This window comes from Salminus brasiliensis, chromosome 24, assembly GCF_030463535.1.
Source record: "Salminus brasiliensis chromosome 24, fSalBra1.hap2, whole genome shotgun sequence".
NCBI classification, from domain to species: domain Eukaryota; kingdom Metazoa; phylum Chordata; class Actinopteri; order Characiformes; family Bryconidae; genus Salminus; species Salminus brasiliensis.
In genome coordinates, this window is record NC_132901.1 from 25762599 (window position 1) to 25782637 (window position 20039).

Here is a 20039-nt window from a genome sequence, read left to right on the forward strand (position 1 = left end):
AACATACTTGGTGAAATAAAGAGATTCTGATTCTGATTCTGAATCGAACTCCAGTCTCCCACTTGGTGTGGTATCTCACTGGCCGTTAGGGGTGTTATCTGTTGCACCACACCAACCACATATTATAAATGTAAATTATATAAAAATGGAATTAATGACACTTTTACAAATTCAATTGCTGTCTGATTTAGACTTGACAGCATTTCAGAGGGATTTAACCCATCCACAGCTGTGAAAACGCACCCAGATCAGTGGATAGCCACTTAACCACTGCTATGGTGTTGCTAAGTGGTTTCTAGGTGGGTGCTATAGTGTTGCTAAAGTAATTGCTATAGTATTCTAGGTGTTGTCGCCTTGTTGTTGCTAGATGGTTGTTGTGATGTTGCTAGGTGGGTGCTATGGTGTAGCTTTGTATCTTCTATTGTGTTACTAAGTAGTTTTTAGGTGGTTGCTAAAGTTGTTAGTGTAGTATTTGGACAGTTCAGGGGATCAGTCATTACTGCTGGCCATTTAACCATGTGAATAATCGACTGTCAAAGGGAGAGGTAAACAGATATGGGTGATTTTGCAGTAGTATTTAAATGGCCAGTACATAATGACACAATTAATAACATTTACATTTACAGCATTAATCTGACGCTCCATCCAGAGCGACTTACAAGGCTACTCGTATTACAGAGGTGGGACAACGTAAAGGACTCTTATTGGTGTAGCACAGCATAGTCACTCAGGCCGGGAATCAAACCCCAGTCTCCCACTTGGTGTGGTATCTCACTGGCCGGTAGAGGTGTTATCTGTTGCACCACACCAACCAATTACATAGCAAATTACATTTGTCTGCACATCCCTTTTTGTCCATTTGATAGATATGAATCTTAAGGGATTACAGCCTGCTTTAGCATTAGAGATTAACATTAACTGTGACTTCTAAGAGTCTGAATTATGCGTCCATCTCGGAAGAGCTGTCCCACCTAGGGTTCGCCCTCTAAAGCGCTGAGGCCCTCTCCGTCTTTAGCCTTTTTAATATCTCTCCGTCCAAAACAATTCTCTTTAAATGTGATGTTCTTTGGGGACGAACGGGCTGTAGGACTCTCAGAGCCGGCCGGCCGCCCTCTGGCAAAAAGCCAGGCCGCTCTGCCAGAGCGCTCCTAAATTAACCGCCTCTCCGGAGCCACTCTGGAGGAAGGACTTTGGGGAGCGCAGAGGTGCCTGGCCCCGAGCGGCGGTGCGAGAGACCGCCAGTTACGGGCTTAACAAATCAACCCGGATCGTCTCTCCTCAAACCCTCCCTCCTTGAGGGCCATTGCGGGACGTGGGCCTGATGGGGCCCGAGCATCTGCGAGCACACTGAGCCTCCAGCTGCACATAGTTAGCCCAGAATCCGCACTTAGGTAATTATCTTCCCTCCCCTGTTGTTTCGGCCGGGGCTGAATTAGCTTTGGAAATCTCCCAAGACTCAGGAACTGGCTCAAGTACAGCAGGTCCAATATATAGAAGGTGTCCGTTAACCCTTTAGCTATTACTGCTATTTCTGTTTGTCACAAATAATGAAGGGTGAAAGGGAAAACATACCTTATATTTAACTATTAACACCCATACAGTAAAATATTATAAATGTAATTGTATAAAATGGAATTAATGACACTTTTACACATTCGAATGCTGTCCGATTTAGCCTTGACGGCATTACAGAGGGATTTAACCCATCCACAGCTGTGAAAACGCACCCAGATCAGTGGATAGCCACTTAACCACTGCTATGGTGTTGCTAGGTGGGTGCTAGGTGGGTGCTATAGTGTTGCTAAAGTAATTGCTATAGTATTTTAGGTGTTGTCGTCTTGTTTTTGCTAGATGGGTGCTGTGGTGTTGCTAGGTGGTTTCTAGGTGGGTGCTATAAAGTTGCTAAAGTAATTGCTATAGTATTCTAGGTGTTGTCTTGTTGTTGCTAGATGGGTGCAGTGGGGTTGATGGGTGGTTGCTAGGTGGGTGCTGTAGTGTTGCTAAAATAATTGCTATAGTATTCTAGGTGTTGTCGTCTTGTTGTTGCTAAATAGGTGCTGTGGTGTTGCTAGGTGGTTTCTAGGTGGGTGCTATAGTGTTGCTAAAGTAATTGCTATAGTATTCTAGGTGTTGTCGTCTTGTTGTTGCTAGATGGGTGCTGTGGTGTTGATGGGTGGTTTCTAGGTGGGTGCTATAAAGTTGCTAAAGTAATTGCTATGGAATTCTAGGTGTTGTCGTCTTGTTGTTGCTAGATGGGTGCTGTGGTGTTGCTAGGTGGTTGCTAGGTGGGTGCTATAGTGTTGCTAAAGTAATTGCTATAGTATTCTAGGTGTTGTCGTCTTGTTGTTGCTAGATGGGTGCTGTGGTGTTGATGGGTGGTTTCTAGGTGGGTGCTGTAGTGTTGCTAAAGTAATTGCTATAGTATTCTAGGTGTTGTCGTCTTGTTGTTGCTAAATGGGTGCTGTGGTGTTGCTAGGTGGTTTCTAGGTGGGTGCTATAAAGTTGCTAAAGTAATTGCTATAGTATTCTAGGTGTTGTCTTGTTGCTAGATGGGTGCTGTGGGGTTGATGGGTGGTTGCTAGGTGGGTGCTGTAGTGTTGCTAAAGTAATTGCTATAGTATTCTAGGTGTTGTCGTCTTGTTGTTGCTAGATGGGTGCTGTGGGGTTGATGGGTGGTTGCTAGGTGGGTGCTGTAGTGTTGCTAAAGTAATTGCTATAGTATTCTAGGTGTTGTCGTCTTGTTGTTGCTAAATGGGTGCTGTGGTGTTGATAGGTGGTTTCTAAGTGGGTGCTATAAAGTTGCTAAAGTAATTGCTATGGAATTCTAGGTGTTGTTGTCTTGTTGTTGCTAGATGGGTGCTGTGGTGTTGCTAGGTGGTTGCTAGGTGGGTGCTATAGTGTTGCTAAAGTAATTGCTATAGTATTCTAGGTGTTGTCGTCTTGTTGTTGCTAAATAGGTGCTGTGGTGTTGCTAGGTGGTTTCTAGGTGGGTGCTATAAAGTTGCTAAAGTAATTGCTATGGAATTCTAGGTGTTGTCGTCTTGTTGCTAGATGGGTGCTGTGGTGTTGATGGGTGGTTGCTAGGTGGGTGCTATAAAGTTGCAAAAGTAATTGCTATGGAATTCTAGGTGTTGTCATCTTGTTGTTGCTAGATGGGTGCTGTGGTGTTGATGGGTGGTTGCTAGGTGGGTGCTATAGTGTTGCTAAAGTAATTGCTATGGAATTCTAGGTGTTGTCATCTTGTTGTTGCTAGATGGGTGCTGTGGTGTTGCTAGGTGGGTGCTGTAGTGTTGCTAAAGTAATTGCTATGGAATTCTAGGTGTTGTCGTCTTGTTGTTGCTAGATGGGTGCTGTGGTGTTGCTAGGTGGTTGCTAGGTGGGTGCTGTAGTGTTGCTAAAGTAATTGCTATGTAGTCTTGTTATTGCTAGGTGGGTGCCATGCTGTAGCTTTGTGCCTTCTATTGTGTTACTAAGTAGTTTTTAGGTGGTTGCTGTAGTATTCCAGGCGGTTGCTATAGTGTTTGTAAAGGGTTGGTAGATGGGTGTTATGGTGTTGCTAAAGTGAGATTTGAACAGTTCAGGGGAATCAAACCAGAAATGTTTTGATCACAGTTAAAAGCTGGGTCTCTTTTTGGGACCCTGAGAAACTTACTTCACTCTTCCCCCCACTTCATACTGGTCCAGGGGGTTGACCTTTTGACCTTCTGGTCTGGTAGAGGCAGATGAGTCTGGGAAGGGGTTTAAAAAGATCTCTTAGACATCAGCCGTTTCACTGTTCGCTAAATAGTTTACAAGTGCAGTAACTGCCAACATGACCAGGTCAAAGTTCTTTACTGTATCAGAAGGTGCTTGAGGAAAATGGGAGACCATCTGTCCAAAAACTTCTTAAAACTTCTGCATGAAGGAGTGGGAAACACTTTCTCCCAGTCCATGTCAGAGACTGGTAGACCATTAATGGTACAAAATTGCATTTCTATTAATGACTTGTTATAAATGATTTCAGTTATATATTATTTCTTCAGTTTTTTTTGGGCTTTGTTAGATTGTCTCCATCTTTTAATATTAATTCATCAAATGTCCGTATATTTCAATATATTAAAGACAAAGGATTTGATTGGGTGTCTTAACTTTTTCACATGACCCTAAAGAACATTCAGAGCAAGGACCTCTGTAAAAGAGTCTATACTTCACAGTTGTGTCCCTTTCAGTTAGTGCTCTGATATGAATCAGTATTAATGCCCTTCATTTTCGCAGTGCATCCAAGAATAAGGGCAGCATCACCCTTCTTGAATACAGTGATAGAAAACGCTGTATCTCATAGAAATTTGGATTCTACATGCCAGTACATTCTGCTAGTCTGTTTATTAGCATGCTACTCTGGGTAATATATACATGCTTTAGGTAACATGAGGGTTAAAGGCCCAGGATTGGGGATTGGAGAGAAAGAAGGACGAGCGAGTTGCAAGTGAGAGATGGCCTCAAAGCTCTGCCGTCGTTTGTTTTGCTGTTGGCTTTTTATGACATGCCATTAATAGCTTGTCACTGCCTTGGCGCCATCTGACAGTTTTTAATATAGTGGTCGCACCACAATAAGCCTGTATTTATTAGCGGAGATACACAGCCATGTTCAATATATGATATGTGAGCATCTACAGAAGCAAAAGACAGGTCAGAGGACGCTTTTCATATTCCTACACGTAAAGTGAAGCCGGTCAACTGCTTCCATGTTTGTTCTTTTCGTGTCCTGCTGTAATAGTGTGTCAGTGGTGCCGTCTCCATACTTTCAGATGGGTGTTTACCCTTGCATCATCTCATGGCAATAACACGGAGGAAGGTGCAGTTCAGTAAATGATATGTGAGGTTAGACTGAGCGGCAGTGTCTGGAAGGAAAGGATGAGTCGTATTGATATTCCTACATATGCAGTAAAGCCATTCACCTGCTTCTGTATGAGGCAGAGTGATGTCCTGCTGTGTGATGCGTGTGTTAGGGCTGCATGACAGTGATGCATGACTTTGATTTCTGTGTAAATTTAGGATAAATATTGAAAAAACATCTAAAAAAAAGATTAACTCTTTACATGCTAAGGTCTGTATGTGGGTCCATCGTCATCAAACTACACTGTCAAACTGTTTTTCCTAGCTGGTTGCTATGGTGTTGCTAGGTGGTTGCTGTTGTGTTGCTCATTGGTTATGAGGTGGGTGCTGTAGTGTTGCTGAAGTGGTTGATATAGTATTCTAAGTGGTTGCTATAGTGGTTCTAAAGGGTTGCTAGATGGGTGTTATGGTGTGACTAAAGTGGGTGCTGTAGTATTCCAGGTGGTTGCTATGGTGTAGCTAGGTGGGTGCTATAATGTTGCCGAAGTGGTTGATATAGTATTCAAAGTGGTTGCTATGGTGTAGCTAGGTGGGTGCTATAATGTTGCTGAAGTGGTTGATATAGTATTCTAAGCGGTTGCTATAGTGGTTCTAAAGGGTTGCTAGATGGGTGTTATGGTGTAGCTAAAGTGGGTGCTGTAGTATTCCAGGTGGTTGCTATGGTGTAGCTAGGTGGGTGCTATAATGTTGCTGAAGTGGTTGATATAGTATTCAAAGTGGTTGCTATAGTGGTTCTAAAGGGTTGCTAGATGTGTGTTATGGTGTGGCTAAAGTAAGTGCTGTAGTATTCTAGGTGGTTGCTTTGGTGTTGCTCAATGGTTGCTAGATGAGTGCTGTGGTTTTGCCAGATGGTTGCTAGAGGGATGCTGTGGTGGTGTTGCTAGGTGATTGCTACAGTGTTGCTAAAGTGGTTGTTGCTAAAGTGGTTCTATAAGCTTGTCAGATGGATGTCATGGTCTGACTAAAGTAGTGCTGTAGTATTCCAGGTGATTGCTACGGTGTTGCTTAATGTTTGCTGGATGGGTGCTATGGTCTTGCTCTGTGGTTGCCAAGTGATTTCTAGGTGATTGCTATGGAGATGCTAATAAAGTTGCTATATTATTCCAGGGTTGTTAGATGCTAAAGTAGTGCTGTAGTATTCCAGGTGGTTGCTTCGGTGTTGCTGGGTGGGTGCTATGTGGTCGCTAGGTGGTTGCTAAATATTGTTTGTACTTTCAGCCTTTTTCCTTTGCTTTAGTGGCAAACAAAGATAACATCAAATAAGAAGGCTATTTTGATTTCACAACTTCATTTAAAAGCTCAGAACCACGACTTTCCACATAAAGTCTCATAAAATTATTATTACTCAAATTACGCCGTTATCACCAGCCATAACTGTGACTTCTAAGGGTTCAGTAAAAAGAAAGGAAATTAAAACATAGTGAGATCCTGGACAAAAATAAGCTCTGAAACCTTTGAGAAACTGATTTATTGATGGATTTGCATGGAAAAATGTGGAAATGGAGAATTTGCATATCAGAATACAGGACTAGGTCTTGAATAGTACATCCATGTGAGTAACCATGTGAGTAAAACCTTATAATTGATATTGAAAGGCTTGTAATACGCTTATTATATGTATTATAACTTATAACCGCAGTGGTGGCTCAGCGGTTAGAGCGCCGGGATATAAAGGATAAAAGGATAAAGGTGCACGTATTTGTCACTGAACAGTGTACACTGTACAGCGAAATGTGTCCTCCGCATTTAACCCATCTGGTAGTGAACACACACTCACACACACACATGTGTTCGGGGCAGTGAGTACACACACACACCCAGAGCGGTGGGCAGCCAACTCCAGCGCCCGGGGAGCAGAGAAGGTAAAGGGCCTTGCTCAAGGGCCCAACAGTGGCAGCTTGCCGAGCCCGGGAATCGAACCCACAACCCTGTTATCGATATCCCGGCGCTCTAACCGCTGAGCCACCACTGCTATATTGATAACAAGGTAGTGGGGTCGATTCCTGGGCTCGGCAAGCTGCCACTGTTGGGCCCCTGAGCAAGGCCCTTTACCCTCTCTGCTCCCCGGGCGCTCTGGGTGTGTGTGTGTACTCACTGCCCCTAACACGTCTGTGTGTGTGTGTGTTCACTAACACAGATGGGTTAAATGCGGAGGACACATTTCGCTGTACAGTGACAAATACAGGTAAACACCTTTACCTTTATATGTATATTGTCATATATGAAAGTCCTGGGAAATGTCCCGGAAAAATATTTAGCAGAAAAGACTGGCAAGTTTTAAAAGGATGCTCAAATCTAAAGATTTAAAGAATTTGAAAGATTTCAGAGACCTTCTAACGCTGTAATTGTAGACGAAGCGAATTATTTAAAACTCTGATCTATTGATGGATTTATTCCCCATGGCTGCCCAAAGCCTCGTGTTATGGCTTGCCTGTGGTAAACAGCCTGAAAACACAGGTGGAAAGCAGTTCTCCCTCATGTCCTTCGCTTCTCTTTCTTTTCAGCACGGAGGCTGAGCCTGCAGAAACCGGAGGCGCGCATCAAGCGCCGAGGCAAAAGTGAAAACTTCAAAGTCATAACTCTGTGCTAAAATTCAACCAGCTGCATTTTGCCAGGAATAATGAATAACCAATTCATTGTGTATCCTGCCTCACTCTTAATGCACTCCCTTCTCTCGGCCGGTATCCATGGAAACACTGCATTTATTCCCAACAACCTGTTTTGGGTCTAGAATATAAAAAATAAAAAAAAAGAGAGAGATAAAAAATAATAATAAAGATAAAATAAGAGTTTTAAAGCCGCCATGTGTTCTTGAGGCTGGGGGTGCGGGGTGGGGGTCTTATTAGCATAATCTGGAGAGTGTTAAACTACTTTAGTGGGATTTATGATAAACAACATCATTAATTTAGCGTATTTGCTAGCAGCGAGTAAACAGATAAGCACGGTCCAGACGCTGCGGAGGTGACTCTGCCGTTCCCTGCTGTTCAGTTCTAAGCTTGGTTTCTTTGTGATTTATCAGTTTAAGGGAAGTCTTTTGCCCCCACAGACAGTATCTGGCTCCTTGTGAAGCTGAGGTCGCCGTGTCCGGCTTTCAACGAGTCCGAAGCATCCCGAGCAATTACTGGTCCGGGCTGAGCGTTCAGAGGACAGGCCATGTGTTCATAGGAGGCCTCCCACTCAGTCACCCTCCATACAAGGTATGATTCCAGCAGTTCCCTTGGGGGGAAAAGGCTATTTTAGGCAGCATCTCGTGGAAAGTCTTGAAGGAATAGTTTGACGAAAAATCTAATTGACCTAATTGACAACTTACCAGTGGAGTAAATCCAATTTCCGAATGCTGTAAATAGCAGTAAATATCCATAGTTAAATTACATCCTATTTGGCTTTTGAGCAATACACAAGCTTTTTGTCTATATTAATACCGCAGGATCAAGTCAAGTCTCTTTTATTGTGACGTCGCATTAACGCAGCGGAAATCTTACCAAATACACACTGTATACAGTAATGTGCATAAAATCCACACATTAACACACACCATACACACACTTTTCTACTGTCTGTTCCAAATCTACAAGCTATTAATATACACACAGATCAGCCATAACATTAAAATCAATATTTTGGTTTTTATGTTATGCTTAATATTGTGTGCACCCCCACCAAAACCGCTTTTACCCATCAAAGCTTGGACACACAAACTCTAAAGCATTGGTGCCGGAGACCACAGGGTACCACAGTCCTGTAGGTTATGAGATGGGGCCCCCATAAGCATCAATGAGAGCCTTGGGCACTTATGACCCTTTAGGAATAAACAATGGTGTAGTTGGGGACAGTAATAATAAAAAAAAAAAAAAAAAAAAAAAAAAAATATATATATATATATATATATATATATATATATATATATATATATATATATATATATATATATATATATATATATATATATAGTAAATGATACATTTACGTTATATAAAAACATTTTATAACAATTTTTTGTATTTGTTTTTATGATTTTTAATGGATCACTTTTTATTATTTGTTAAGGAGAAAATATTTAGGAATTAGGCATGATCTTGAAAGTTTTCTTGTGGTATCTGGCACCAGTGTTTCTGTGGTACCACGGAGTACCGCACCAAAATAGCACACCAAGGCACACTAAGTCCTGTACGTTGAGCGGTAGGGCCATCCCCATGAGCATCAATGAGCCTTGGGCACCCATAACCCCATCCTTTCTTGGACCACCTTCCTTTGGGAGCTACTGATGACTGCATACCGGGAGGGAACACCCCCACGAGACCTGCCTGACCTTCTGACCCTCCAGTCGTTTAATTGTGTGTCAGAGTGTCTCAGATTCTTACTTTGGCCCATTTTTTATGCTTCAAGACCTCCATAACCTTCAAGAACTGACTGTTGTAGACTTGCTGCCTAATATGTAGATCCCACCTCCCACCGGATCACACCCGGTTCTACACTTCACCGGTCAGTGGTTGTAATGTTCTGGCTGATCTGTGTGTATTTATCTATGAAATATACAGATGTATACATTTCTGTTAACATATAGGCACTTTTAGAGTGGGGTGTTATACAGATATATACAGATATATAGAGGGGATATAATGGTTATATTCCAAAATATGGAAATATGGAGATGCAGGACTGATGTGCTAGATATGAATTGTTCGAGGTGAGCAGGGTGAGAACGTCTAAGAGTGCAAATTAATGTCCTGTACAGATACTACATGATTTCCATGACTTCTTTACATGACTTCTGCACGTCTTGTTGATTATACCATGTGAGGAGTGCTGTAACTTTTCCAGAGCTCCATAGTAACGGAGTAGGTGTGTGTGTGTGTGTGTGCATGTACACGCTATTTCACTCTCAGCCTCGGGCGCGAGTTGTTTTTGCTGCTTTCTTCTTCTGGAAAAACAGCCTCTGACTTCTCCTCTTCTCTTCCCTCAGGGAGCCGAGCCTTTCTACAACTACACCGGCTGTATAGAAATAATTGAAATTAATAAGCTCAGAGGATTTCACACATCCAGCGCCGTCACCGTGAACAACGTCGACAACTGCAGGTAGACCAGATTGGATTCCCAGAAAAGCATTTTGGAGATGTTTGATTTCTCTCAATTTCGACGCTACATGTCCAAATATTTGTGGACACCCTTTTGAATGAATGCATTCGGTTACTTAAGGTTGCACCCATTGCTGACACAAGTGTACAAATGCACACACCTACACATACACACACAGTTTGTCTAGTCCCTGTAGAGAAGTATTGCCAAAAGAATAGGACCCTCTGGAGCAGATAAATATGAATCTATTGGCATTACCATGTTGCCTAATGCCAGGCCAGGCGTGGGCTAGAGGGGTATAAAGCCCCCCAGCATTGAGGAGCTGTGGAGCAGTGAAAGAGCTGTGTTCTCTGGAATGATGGATGGTGCTGGGATGATTTGGGGAGTTGGGGATAATGAGGTGGGGTGGTGATCAGTCATCCAACATCCTGACCTCACAAATGTTGCCGAACTCTTGTCGCTGATTGCAATCAAATCCTCACAGCAATGCTTCTCCAAAACCTAGTAGAAAGCCTTCTTCCCTGGACTTTAGAGACAGTTACTCCAACAAAAGAAGGACCAACTTTTGTTTTAATACCCTTGATTTCAGAAGAAGCAATGGGTATGAGAAGGTGTCCCAATACTTTTGTCCATATGGTGGGTGATTCTTCAATTGGAGGCTCCTTTTACCAATTTTAGCAATAATTTAGTTGTAGAATTTATTTTAGTGGTGGTGCAATAAATATTTAATATCTAAGCTATTAATTTTGTAATTAAGTTTTTCTAACAAGCATATGACACAAAGACATAAACGATCCTCTAATTAACATAAACAATCTATATATATATAATATATATATATATTATAATAAGCATATAACATAGACATACATATATATGTTATATACATAGATATATATATACATAATAATATACATACTAATATAATATTATGTGTGTATCTGTTCTTCATGGCCTGGCTCTTGGTCATATTTTCTCCTCAGCTCAGGCATCAGCAGACACTCTAAAGCACCAGCTGCTATGGAAACTAATCGGATCTGATCTCCCATGCTTGTGTTACTGGTGTCAACAGATGTCAAAACACCGTCTTATGCAAAAAGCCATGCAGGGTTGTGTGAAGTGCTCACAGGCGATTAGTTACTGTTACTGGGGCGACAACGAAGGTTGAGGACATCTGGGCCAGCTGTTAACGAAACTGCGATTTCCAAATGAACTTCAGCACCTCATCGTCAGGGTTAGTCCAGGTCAGACGAGGCCTAAAAGTCTGAACGGTCATGAAATTGAAGACCGATCCGACCTGTTCCGGTCAGGCCCAACTGAAACTGCAAAATCTGAAACCCAAACCCGACCCAGATGTGATGGATGGAATTGAGCGTTGCAGCAACAGGAGGCCTGCAGATACTGGTAAACCTATAACGTGCACATGGTGTACATGTAAAATAGGGGTTCTTGCAGGGTTCTTTATTCATACAAGGTTCTTCTAACTCAAATAATGCTTTTCAGTACTGCATATAGTACTACATAGTGTTGATGTGCATCGTTAAGGGTTCAAGGGTTCTTGATAAAGACATTTAAGGGTTTTTTTTATAGAACCAAGTCACAACTCAAAGAAAGCATATAGTTCTTTATAGCATTAAAAAGGTTTATATGAGTCCTTAAAAAGGCATTTATTCTATATAGAACCAGAACAACTTCGAATGTTGGGCTGGTTCTGTGCTTGATCAAGTGTTTCTTCATCACAGACAGCTAAAAACACCCAAGAATGGCTAAGAGGAAAACATCGGACTATTCTGAAGTGGCCTTCTATGAGCCCTGACCTAAATCCTACTGAGCATCTTTTTGGAAGAAGCTGAAACATGCCGTCTGGAATAGTCACCCTTCAAACCTGAGACAACTGGAGCAGTTTGCTCATGAGGAGTGGGACAAAACACCTGCTGAGAGGTGCAGAAGTCTCATTGACAGTTACAGGAATCGTTTGATTGCAGTGATTGCCTCAAAAGGTTTATTGTTTGCCAACAAAATATTAAGTTATTAAGAAAATATTAAGTACATTTTCATAGAATTTTTATTTATTATTACTTTTGTCAGATTAAAGTTATTTCTGTGACCATTATGGGTTTTTCTTTCATTAACCGAGGAGTATCCACAATTTTGTCCATGTGTGTAAAAGGAAAAACAGATTCTACATGTTTTTTTTTTTTTTTTTTAAAGAACTTTTTATTAAATGGTTCTACACAGCACCCAAAATGGCTCTCATAGGTCAAAGAATCCTTTTTGGTACTATGTAGAACCCCTTTTGCTTTGAGTGTCAGCATATACACCCTAAAAAATGCTGTTCCTCAAGGGTTATTAGTAATGGCACTGGTCCTATAAAGATCCACGCCAACTCAAAGAACCATCTGAATGCCTAAATGGTTCTGTGTTTGGTTAGATGGTTCTTCAGATACGGGAAACAAACATTAAAAAATGCTTCTGTACAACAACCAAAAGGTTTTTAGTACTACTGTGTACTGAATCCTTTTGCATCTGCATCCCTTACTGATCCCTTAATGGTGTTCTTCATGGGTTCTTTAGTAATAACATTGGTTCCATATAGGAAAAACTACCAACGAATCATTTAAATGCTTAATCGGTTCTGTGCTTGGTAAAACCTCTTGTTTATGGTTCTTTTAAAAACTTTTTGTATATATGGTGCCCAAAAGGGTTCCACTGTGGAACCATGAGTGAAGAACCATTTTTCAGTACTGTATAGGATCTTTTTGCTTAGTTGGCATATACAGTGCATCCTTAAAAATGGGTTCTTTAGTGTTGACACTGGTTCTTTATAGAACCATGAAAACTCAAAGAACCATTTAAATGCTTAAATTGTCCTTTGCCAGGTTCCATGGTTCTCCATATACAAGAAAAGCCTCTTTTTTATAGTGTATATATTAACAGTCTAACCAAAACGAGCTCTTCAAGGGTTCCTTAGAAAAGACATTAATTCTGTATAGAACCATTCGAATGCTTAATTGGTTCTGTGCTTGGTTATATGGTTCTTCATTTCCAAGGAAACATCTTGTATATAGTTCTTGTATATAGAATCTTATATATAATAGCACTTCTATATAGGGTTCTGCTGTGTGTGTGTGTGTGTGTGTGTGTGTGTGTGTGTGTGTGTGTGTGTGTGTGTGTACACCGTGCTATGTAGATCCCTTTTTTGCTTATAGTGTAGGTGTTTCTAATAAAATGGCAAGCGAGTGTAGGTATATCTAAAACCCAGAACTTTGTGTGAACGCAGATGGCAGCATTGTTTATACTGAAAATTCACTGGACCTTATCCTACCAGCCCCCTGTACTAGTACACAGTCCGAGTGATGTCCAAGTGAGCCCATGTGTGAGTAGAGCAGGCAGTTGTCCAGAGAATTCACAGTGGGTCATGCTATACCTCCTGCAGGCGCTACACAGGCGCCACCCCTTTCCTAAACCCCACAGAGCATTTCCTGTAGTGAGAACGGTCCGACGCAGAAAATCTCCGGCTGTGCACTACATGTGTGAAAAGGTAACTGCAGAAAATGCCCAGACCTTGTTCCCATGTGTCCGAGATCCTCATGCTAGAACAGCTTCATCCCTGGGCTCAAAAATCCTCTGCAGACTATGCTCACTGCAGACACTATGGCCCGAGGATTAGGAGTTCCAATCCCAGGGTCATGCTTCAGATTCAAGATTCAAGATTCAAAGCTTTATTGTCATATGCACAGTAAGGAAACTAGTTTCCCTGTACAATGAAATTCTTACTTTGCTGCCCACATTGGATGTCATAGAATAAAAAGTATAAATATAAATAGACAAATAACAAGGATCAAAAATTAAACATGCAGAGAATATATAAAATAAAATATAAAATGTAAACAATTTAGAATTATACAGGCTATATACATTGTGCAGGTATGTGCTACATTAGTTACATTGTAACTGTCTGTAGTAAAGTGGTGTTTGTGCAAAATGAACTGAAATATAACCATACAAGAACAGTTACATGTGCAAAACGATGTGTGCAGCTGTATGCAGACACAAACAGTCAAGTACAGTAGTGCAACTATTCATGTGCTTTGCCATCAGCAGCCGGAGCCAGGTAGAGCACAGTTAGCCATTCCCACCCGTTCTGGGTGGGTAGATGCCAAGTGATGCTGTATTGGCGGCAGTTTGAAAGGAAACGGTGGCTGACTTGACCTGACTAGTGTTGTTGGAAGCTTTGAAAGATGGGGGAGTCCTAGTGAATGGGTGGGTTCATTGGATTAGCTAAATTGGGAAGAAAATTGGGTAAAAAGTAAGTAAGTAAATAAATAAATAAACAAATAAAGTTGCATCTGATCTGAAGTGCAAAGCAAATGGGCATTCTCAGGCGTCCCAGGAAAAGTCATCTGAGGAGCTAAAGTAATAGCTGTTTGATGAAGCAGCAGCTCTTCATCACATAGAATCTATTAGCCTAAAGTTTAGCTTATGCGTCTCTTCATCAGTTATTCTGACTGTACTCATCATTTAGTGACGCATGGGTTGTTTTTTTCGGAGCGTTTCTCGCCCCGGCAGCAGCGGGTAGAAGGTTCTATCTACTCCAGCGAGCTCCAGGCCGTGTTTGCACCACACACGGCGATAACGTTGCAGTGGAAAACAATTTGCAGGAAAAGTCAGGGAGGTTATGCATTATATATAAATTCCTTAGTCGTCCCTAGAGGAGCTGTGTGCTACTACAGTATTCTCTCTCTTCTGCCACTGCTTATTGATGCATGTTGCAAGCCCTTGGTAGTCAGAAGTGGTTTTGTTAGCATATTTGAAACTGCAGTGGGCAGAGTTGGCACAGATGGGCCAAGGCCAGTTAGCCTCTGTGGCTACGTCCAGCTCATATCTGTGAATATTCATGAGCGGAGGCGTGAGCTCTTTCAGCTGTGTGTTTCTTGCTTCCTTGACGTCATCAGAATGCAGGAAATCTGCTTCACAAAGCATGATGTGGTTTTTATCAGGGCATGAATGAGTATCAGTAGGTGCTCTCTGAATGGCTTCTGTGGAGATGAATACTGAGCAGCTGAATAGCTACTGCTGGAGAACGTGGTCCTGGCAAAGGCCAGCAGAGGATCGCGGCTCTGCTGTGTGTTTCCTGTGGTCAGGTTGTTCGTTTGAATTTTCTGTTTTTGGATACTTGAGCTTAACATGCAACGGTGATCCTGGCTGATGTTTCTGAAACTCACACCAAGAACATGGAGCATAACGTCCTTCAGAATCCATAACGGCCTCCCTCAGGTTTGGGGGTAGGCCTCAAAAGTGCAGAGCGGCAAGTCAACCCAAGAACCTCACAGAACTAGAAGCAGGAAGAACATGTGAGAGACTCTGGGGGTTGTAACAAAGTACTGACTGTGTACCCAAACTTTTGCTTTGGGCCCTTTTTTTTCCTCTTCTGTTTTAAAACGGCAAAAGATGAAAATTTAAATGTGTATTAAATCTTTCTTAAAATATTTGAGCTCATATTCAGCTTTGCATTCTGGACATCAGGTCATCTGCTACCCACTTAGCTACTCGGTTATAGATGTTCTGACCCAAGATGCCCACATTTTCTTTGTGATTTTTGGTTTAATTCTTTTATTTTTATATAATTTTTTTAGTGCATATAAATTTAGTCCTCCCAGCTGAAAAATGGGTTAAATTTTGGAGGTGAGCTGCTTCTTTTTTTGCCCTCCTGTGTTGCTGCACTTTCCTGAAAGCTCCCACTGTAGCCAACAGCTTGAGGGGGCCGAAAGGTTTGATAAATTGCTCGTTCAGCCCAGATGCCACACAGCCAAGCTTGAAAAACATGAAGTATAAAATGATAGGCTGCATTCCTGCTGCTGTAGACGGTCATAACCCGGTCATTCGTATGTTATTTGGTGACCAGCTTGTTTCATTTTTGTGTGTCTGTGGGTAAAGGAGGAGCTGTTATTAACCCTTTAGGGTGTATAGTTCTGCTGTGACTCCCCTGGAGCAGAGGCCGAACTGTGGCAGCTAAGTATATGTGGGTGTCGAACCCACAACCCTGTGATCCATAACCCAGTGCTTACAATGAAACTTGGTCATTTTGCTCCCCAACTAATCCCACTCTGAGCCAGTGTCACTAGCCCAGCAGCCCACCCAGGAGTATCAGCCAGTGCTGGGATTTGAACCCATGACCTGCTGGTTATGACCTGTATTTTTTTTACTTGAGTAATTTCCTTTTATATGCATTCTCAGTACATGTTCCACCAGATCGAACTACGTCCAGCTATTAGAGTCACGTTTCACTCTGCCTGCTGGGCATACGTCTATAGAGCCGTTTCTACAGGATGTTGATATTGACTGACTGTTTGACCTTCGAAGCATTTCACTTGTCCTCACTTTGTAGTGAGTGCTGTAGCTTGACCCTCTCTGACATCTCGTGGTGAGCCGTACATGCAGAGACGCGTTGGTGGTTGTATATCAGCTTTAACTACGCCCTAAAATATTGCTTTAGTGCTCAAGGAAGGCGAAACTCCCTGGCGTTCGTGGGCTTTCTCACTGGAGCGATCGATACCTACTTCATCGTCGTGCTGTAAATTTGGTTCTTCCTAACAGCCCAAACGGTTGGAGATGGATGTGTTCCCATTCCAGTTTAGGCTCGGGAACGCAACTGGTGGGACACCGATGTTGAAGCTGCACATGGTTTATGATTTTAATTTTACAAATGGGCAGTGCGTGAGACCTTTTTTCCATGCTGCCGTTGTCTGAAGTTAATTGCAGTGTTGGTGGACGCGGAGGGGTTACCCCAGACGCCCACGACTCTACTAATGAGATGCTGCGTTAAAGGAACTTTTCAGCAAAAAACTTAAGCAGAAAATAATGTAGCATTTCTCTCCTTTCCTTCAGTACAGTTAAAAAAGCTACGAACCAATGGAAGAGCTTATCCGGAAGTCCAAAAAGAGATCTACTGGATCTACTGAAAAGATCCGCTGATTGTTGGTTTCCATTGCATTTCCATTACCTAAATACACAGATCAGCCATAACATTAAAACCACTGCCAGGTAACGTGAAGAACATTGTTGATCTAGTTCTAATGGCTCATGTCAGGGAGTGGATAAATCAGGCAGCAAGTGAACAGTCTGTTCGTGAAGGTGATGTGTTGGAAGCAGGAGAAATGCTGTTCTAGAAAACTGGGTCAGAGCATCAGCAAACATTCAGGCAGGTCTTGTGGGGTGTTCCTGGAATGCAGTGGTTAGTACCTACCAAAAGTGCTTCAAGGAAGAACAAACGGTGCAAAGTGATGCTCATGAAGGCCTCACCTCACAACTAACAGGACTTAAAGGATCTGCTGCTAATGTTGGTCTTAGTTACGGTCTGATACCACAGGACATTTTTGCGGGGTCCGATTCCACTCTCAACGGGTCAGAGCTGTTTTGCTTTCATGAGGGGGTTCTACACAATATTAGGCAGGTGGTTTTATTGTTTCGGCTGTTTGGTGCCTCATGTAGGGTTGGTATGAGGCCTTTTCTTGGGGCATTGGCACTCCTTCAGTGCAGCTCCTGTTGGGAGTTTAATTTACAGTCTACAGAAATGCAGCTTTTAATGGAAGTCAATGTCAAATAATTTATTTATTTATATTTATAATAATAATATATTATTGTAATATTATGTTTAATTTATTAAGTATTAAAACTACTAAATAAAAGCTGCTATTTATGACTGTTTATATTATTATATCCTGGATAACCAGGTGTGAATGGTTTCTATGACTACTACCCTTAATAAAATCCCATCAATCCAAATAACACGCTTAACGTGACTGGCTTCTGTGTTTTGTAGGTCTCTGTGGCACCAGGACCCCCCAGCGGGCACTGTTGCTCCCCCTTCTGTGTCCAGCCCAGCAGAGACCACCCCCAGTGGAGCTGACGGCACGACCCCTCTCCCCACTGCTCCGCCGTCACCCTGTGCTGATGGGCCTTGTCGCAACGGGGGCACATGCCGGCCGCTGTCCCTGCCCAGCGGGGCTGCTGCTTTCCTCTGCGACTGCCCTCTCCACTTCACGGGGCGCCTGTGTGAGAAAGGTAGGCTTTCCTTTATTTTCTTTTCCCAGGCTCCTGCCCACCTCTAGTTGCCGATTTCTTTTTTTTTTTTTTTTTTTTTGCTGGACTGGGAAACTACTGAAGACCGAACAGTGGCAGATTAGTATACGTGGGTATCAAACCCACAACCCTGTGATCAGTAACCCAGTGCTTTGTAATAAATAAACTCTTGGTCATTGAATTTGGTCATTTTGCTAACAACCTAACTTTGAGTGAGTGTCACCAGCCCAACCCCACAACCAAGAGTACGGAGCCAGTGCTGGCTACTCCTGGTAGAGGTGTCAGGTATCTATAGGAAGCATTGGGATTGTGTGGGCTTAGTATTCGGGTGAGTTTAAATGGGAGAACAGTCACTTATTGGCTGAGGTTGTTGGTGTGACTGATGTCCTGAGGTGGGGAATTGTGGAAACTGTAGTTGAGCGGAGGTGGAGGGAGAACACAGCAGTGTGGTATGGAAAATGTCCTGGAAAAGTCCTGGAAATTTTTTCCTAGAAGGAGTGAGAACCCGGACACTGTACATCAAGGTTATTCTTTAAGGAAATCCTAGAAGTATCATTGACCCAACATCATATCAGAATATATCAGACATCAGAACGTAGATGAAGATATTTAAAGTATCTCAAAACCAACCCCACCAAAAATCGAAAAGCTTTGGAAAGTACTACATTATTGCAATTGTGGATTTTGGGATTCTCCAGAGTGCCAGAATAACAGAACTGTATATTAAGTCTTTTTGGCAAATATCCGCTCACAACATTTAACACTTAATGAGTGGAGCTGCACTACTGAACACTACTGAAACCTTGCTGGGCAGCAGGGTGATGTCCGTGTGAGTAAATATGCTCGACTGTATAAATCAGGCCTATCAGCCGTGTCTATCAGGGGCCGATGCTAATTGCGGCAGTTCAGATGCTGGAGGCTCATTACATTAGAGCTGCTGTAGGCTCCATGCTGTCGTAGCCAGAGATACCATCTTTGCTGAAGACCAGATTACAGTATGATTTGTAGATATAGCATTAATGGGCCATTTAACAACTTCAGCAATTTACAGCCTCCTTTTTTACTGTAGTAAATGCTTCTTGTGGTTGTATTGCACAGTTCTACACTGGTATGGACTGGTACCGGAACACAATAAAGGGAATTTAAGCAATGCTTGAGTAATAAATTCCACATTGGCCCAAAGTATGGATGCCCACCTGGGTGAGTGATGGGACAGGAGGGGTTAGACATGGGCCCTATTGGGTTGTACACTGCACACAGGGCCTACATTTACATTTACGGCATTTAGCTGACGCTGTTATCCAGAGCGACTTACAAGGTTACTCGTATTACAGCGGTGGGCCATTGTAGTGTTAGGAGTCTTGCCCAAGGACTCTTATTGATGTAGCGCAGCATAGTCACCCAGATTGGGATTCGAACCCCAGCCTCCCACATAGTGTGGTAGCTCAGTGGCAGCAAGTGGTGTTATCTGTTGCGCCACACCAACCACCAACTGCCTAGATTGGACCCATGTAGTATTAAGGTGGGCTGTAACAATGGGAAAGCCCAACTGAGTTCCAGCAACAATGCATGTACAAACCCACTCAGAGCCCATCCCATGCCCACCTGGAACCCACCTAGCCCACGTTCCACACAGGTGACCGGAGCATGTAGGCTGGGTAGGTGTTCTGTTTAAAATATCAGGGGGTAAATAACTAGCTTATTGTTGTGAAATATAAATAATTACTTGCCTTTAGGTCCAAAGCAGGTGTTTATTGATTGGTTTATTGGAAGTATCCTGTCACATGACTTTTGCTATGCCCCATTGAAGCTAAAGAAGGCGGGATATGTGTGTGAGACCTACTGTGTTGAATGTGGATTTGATGTCTGGCAGAGTTGCTTATCTGTTTGTCTGTGGGACAATTCTAGCCAAGCGCTGCTGGTCATGACTACTACCACCCACTGTGCTGTCCAGCTAGGACGTATTCCCAGGACACCCTGGGTCGAGGAATGTGAGATACCCGGAC

The 20039-nt window shown here is 42.6% G+C and overlaps 1 protein-coding gene across 1 annotated transcript in view; it reads left to right on the plus strand.

Annotated features, from left to right (window-relative positions):
* Window positions 1-20039, plus strand: part of eys (eyes shut homolog) — a 334776-nt gene that overhangs the window by 205314 nt on the left and 109423 nt on the right. The window contains exons 34-36 of the mRNA XM_072669909.1: window positions 7922-8072; window positions 9839-9951; window positions 17774-18015. Coding sequence (XP_072526010.1) covers window positions 7922-8072; window positions 9839-9951; window positions 17774-18015 — 506 coding nt within the window. The remainder of the gene's footprint in view (window positions 1-7921; window positions 8073-9838; window positions 9952-17773; window positions 18016-20039) is intronic.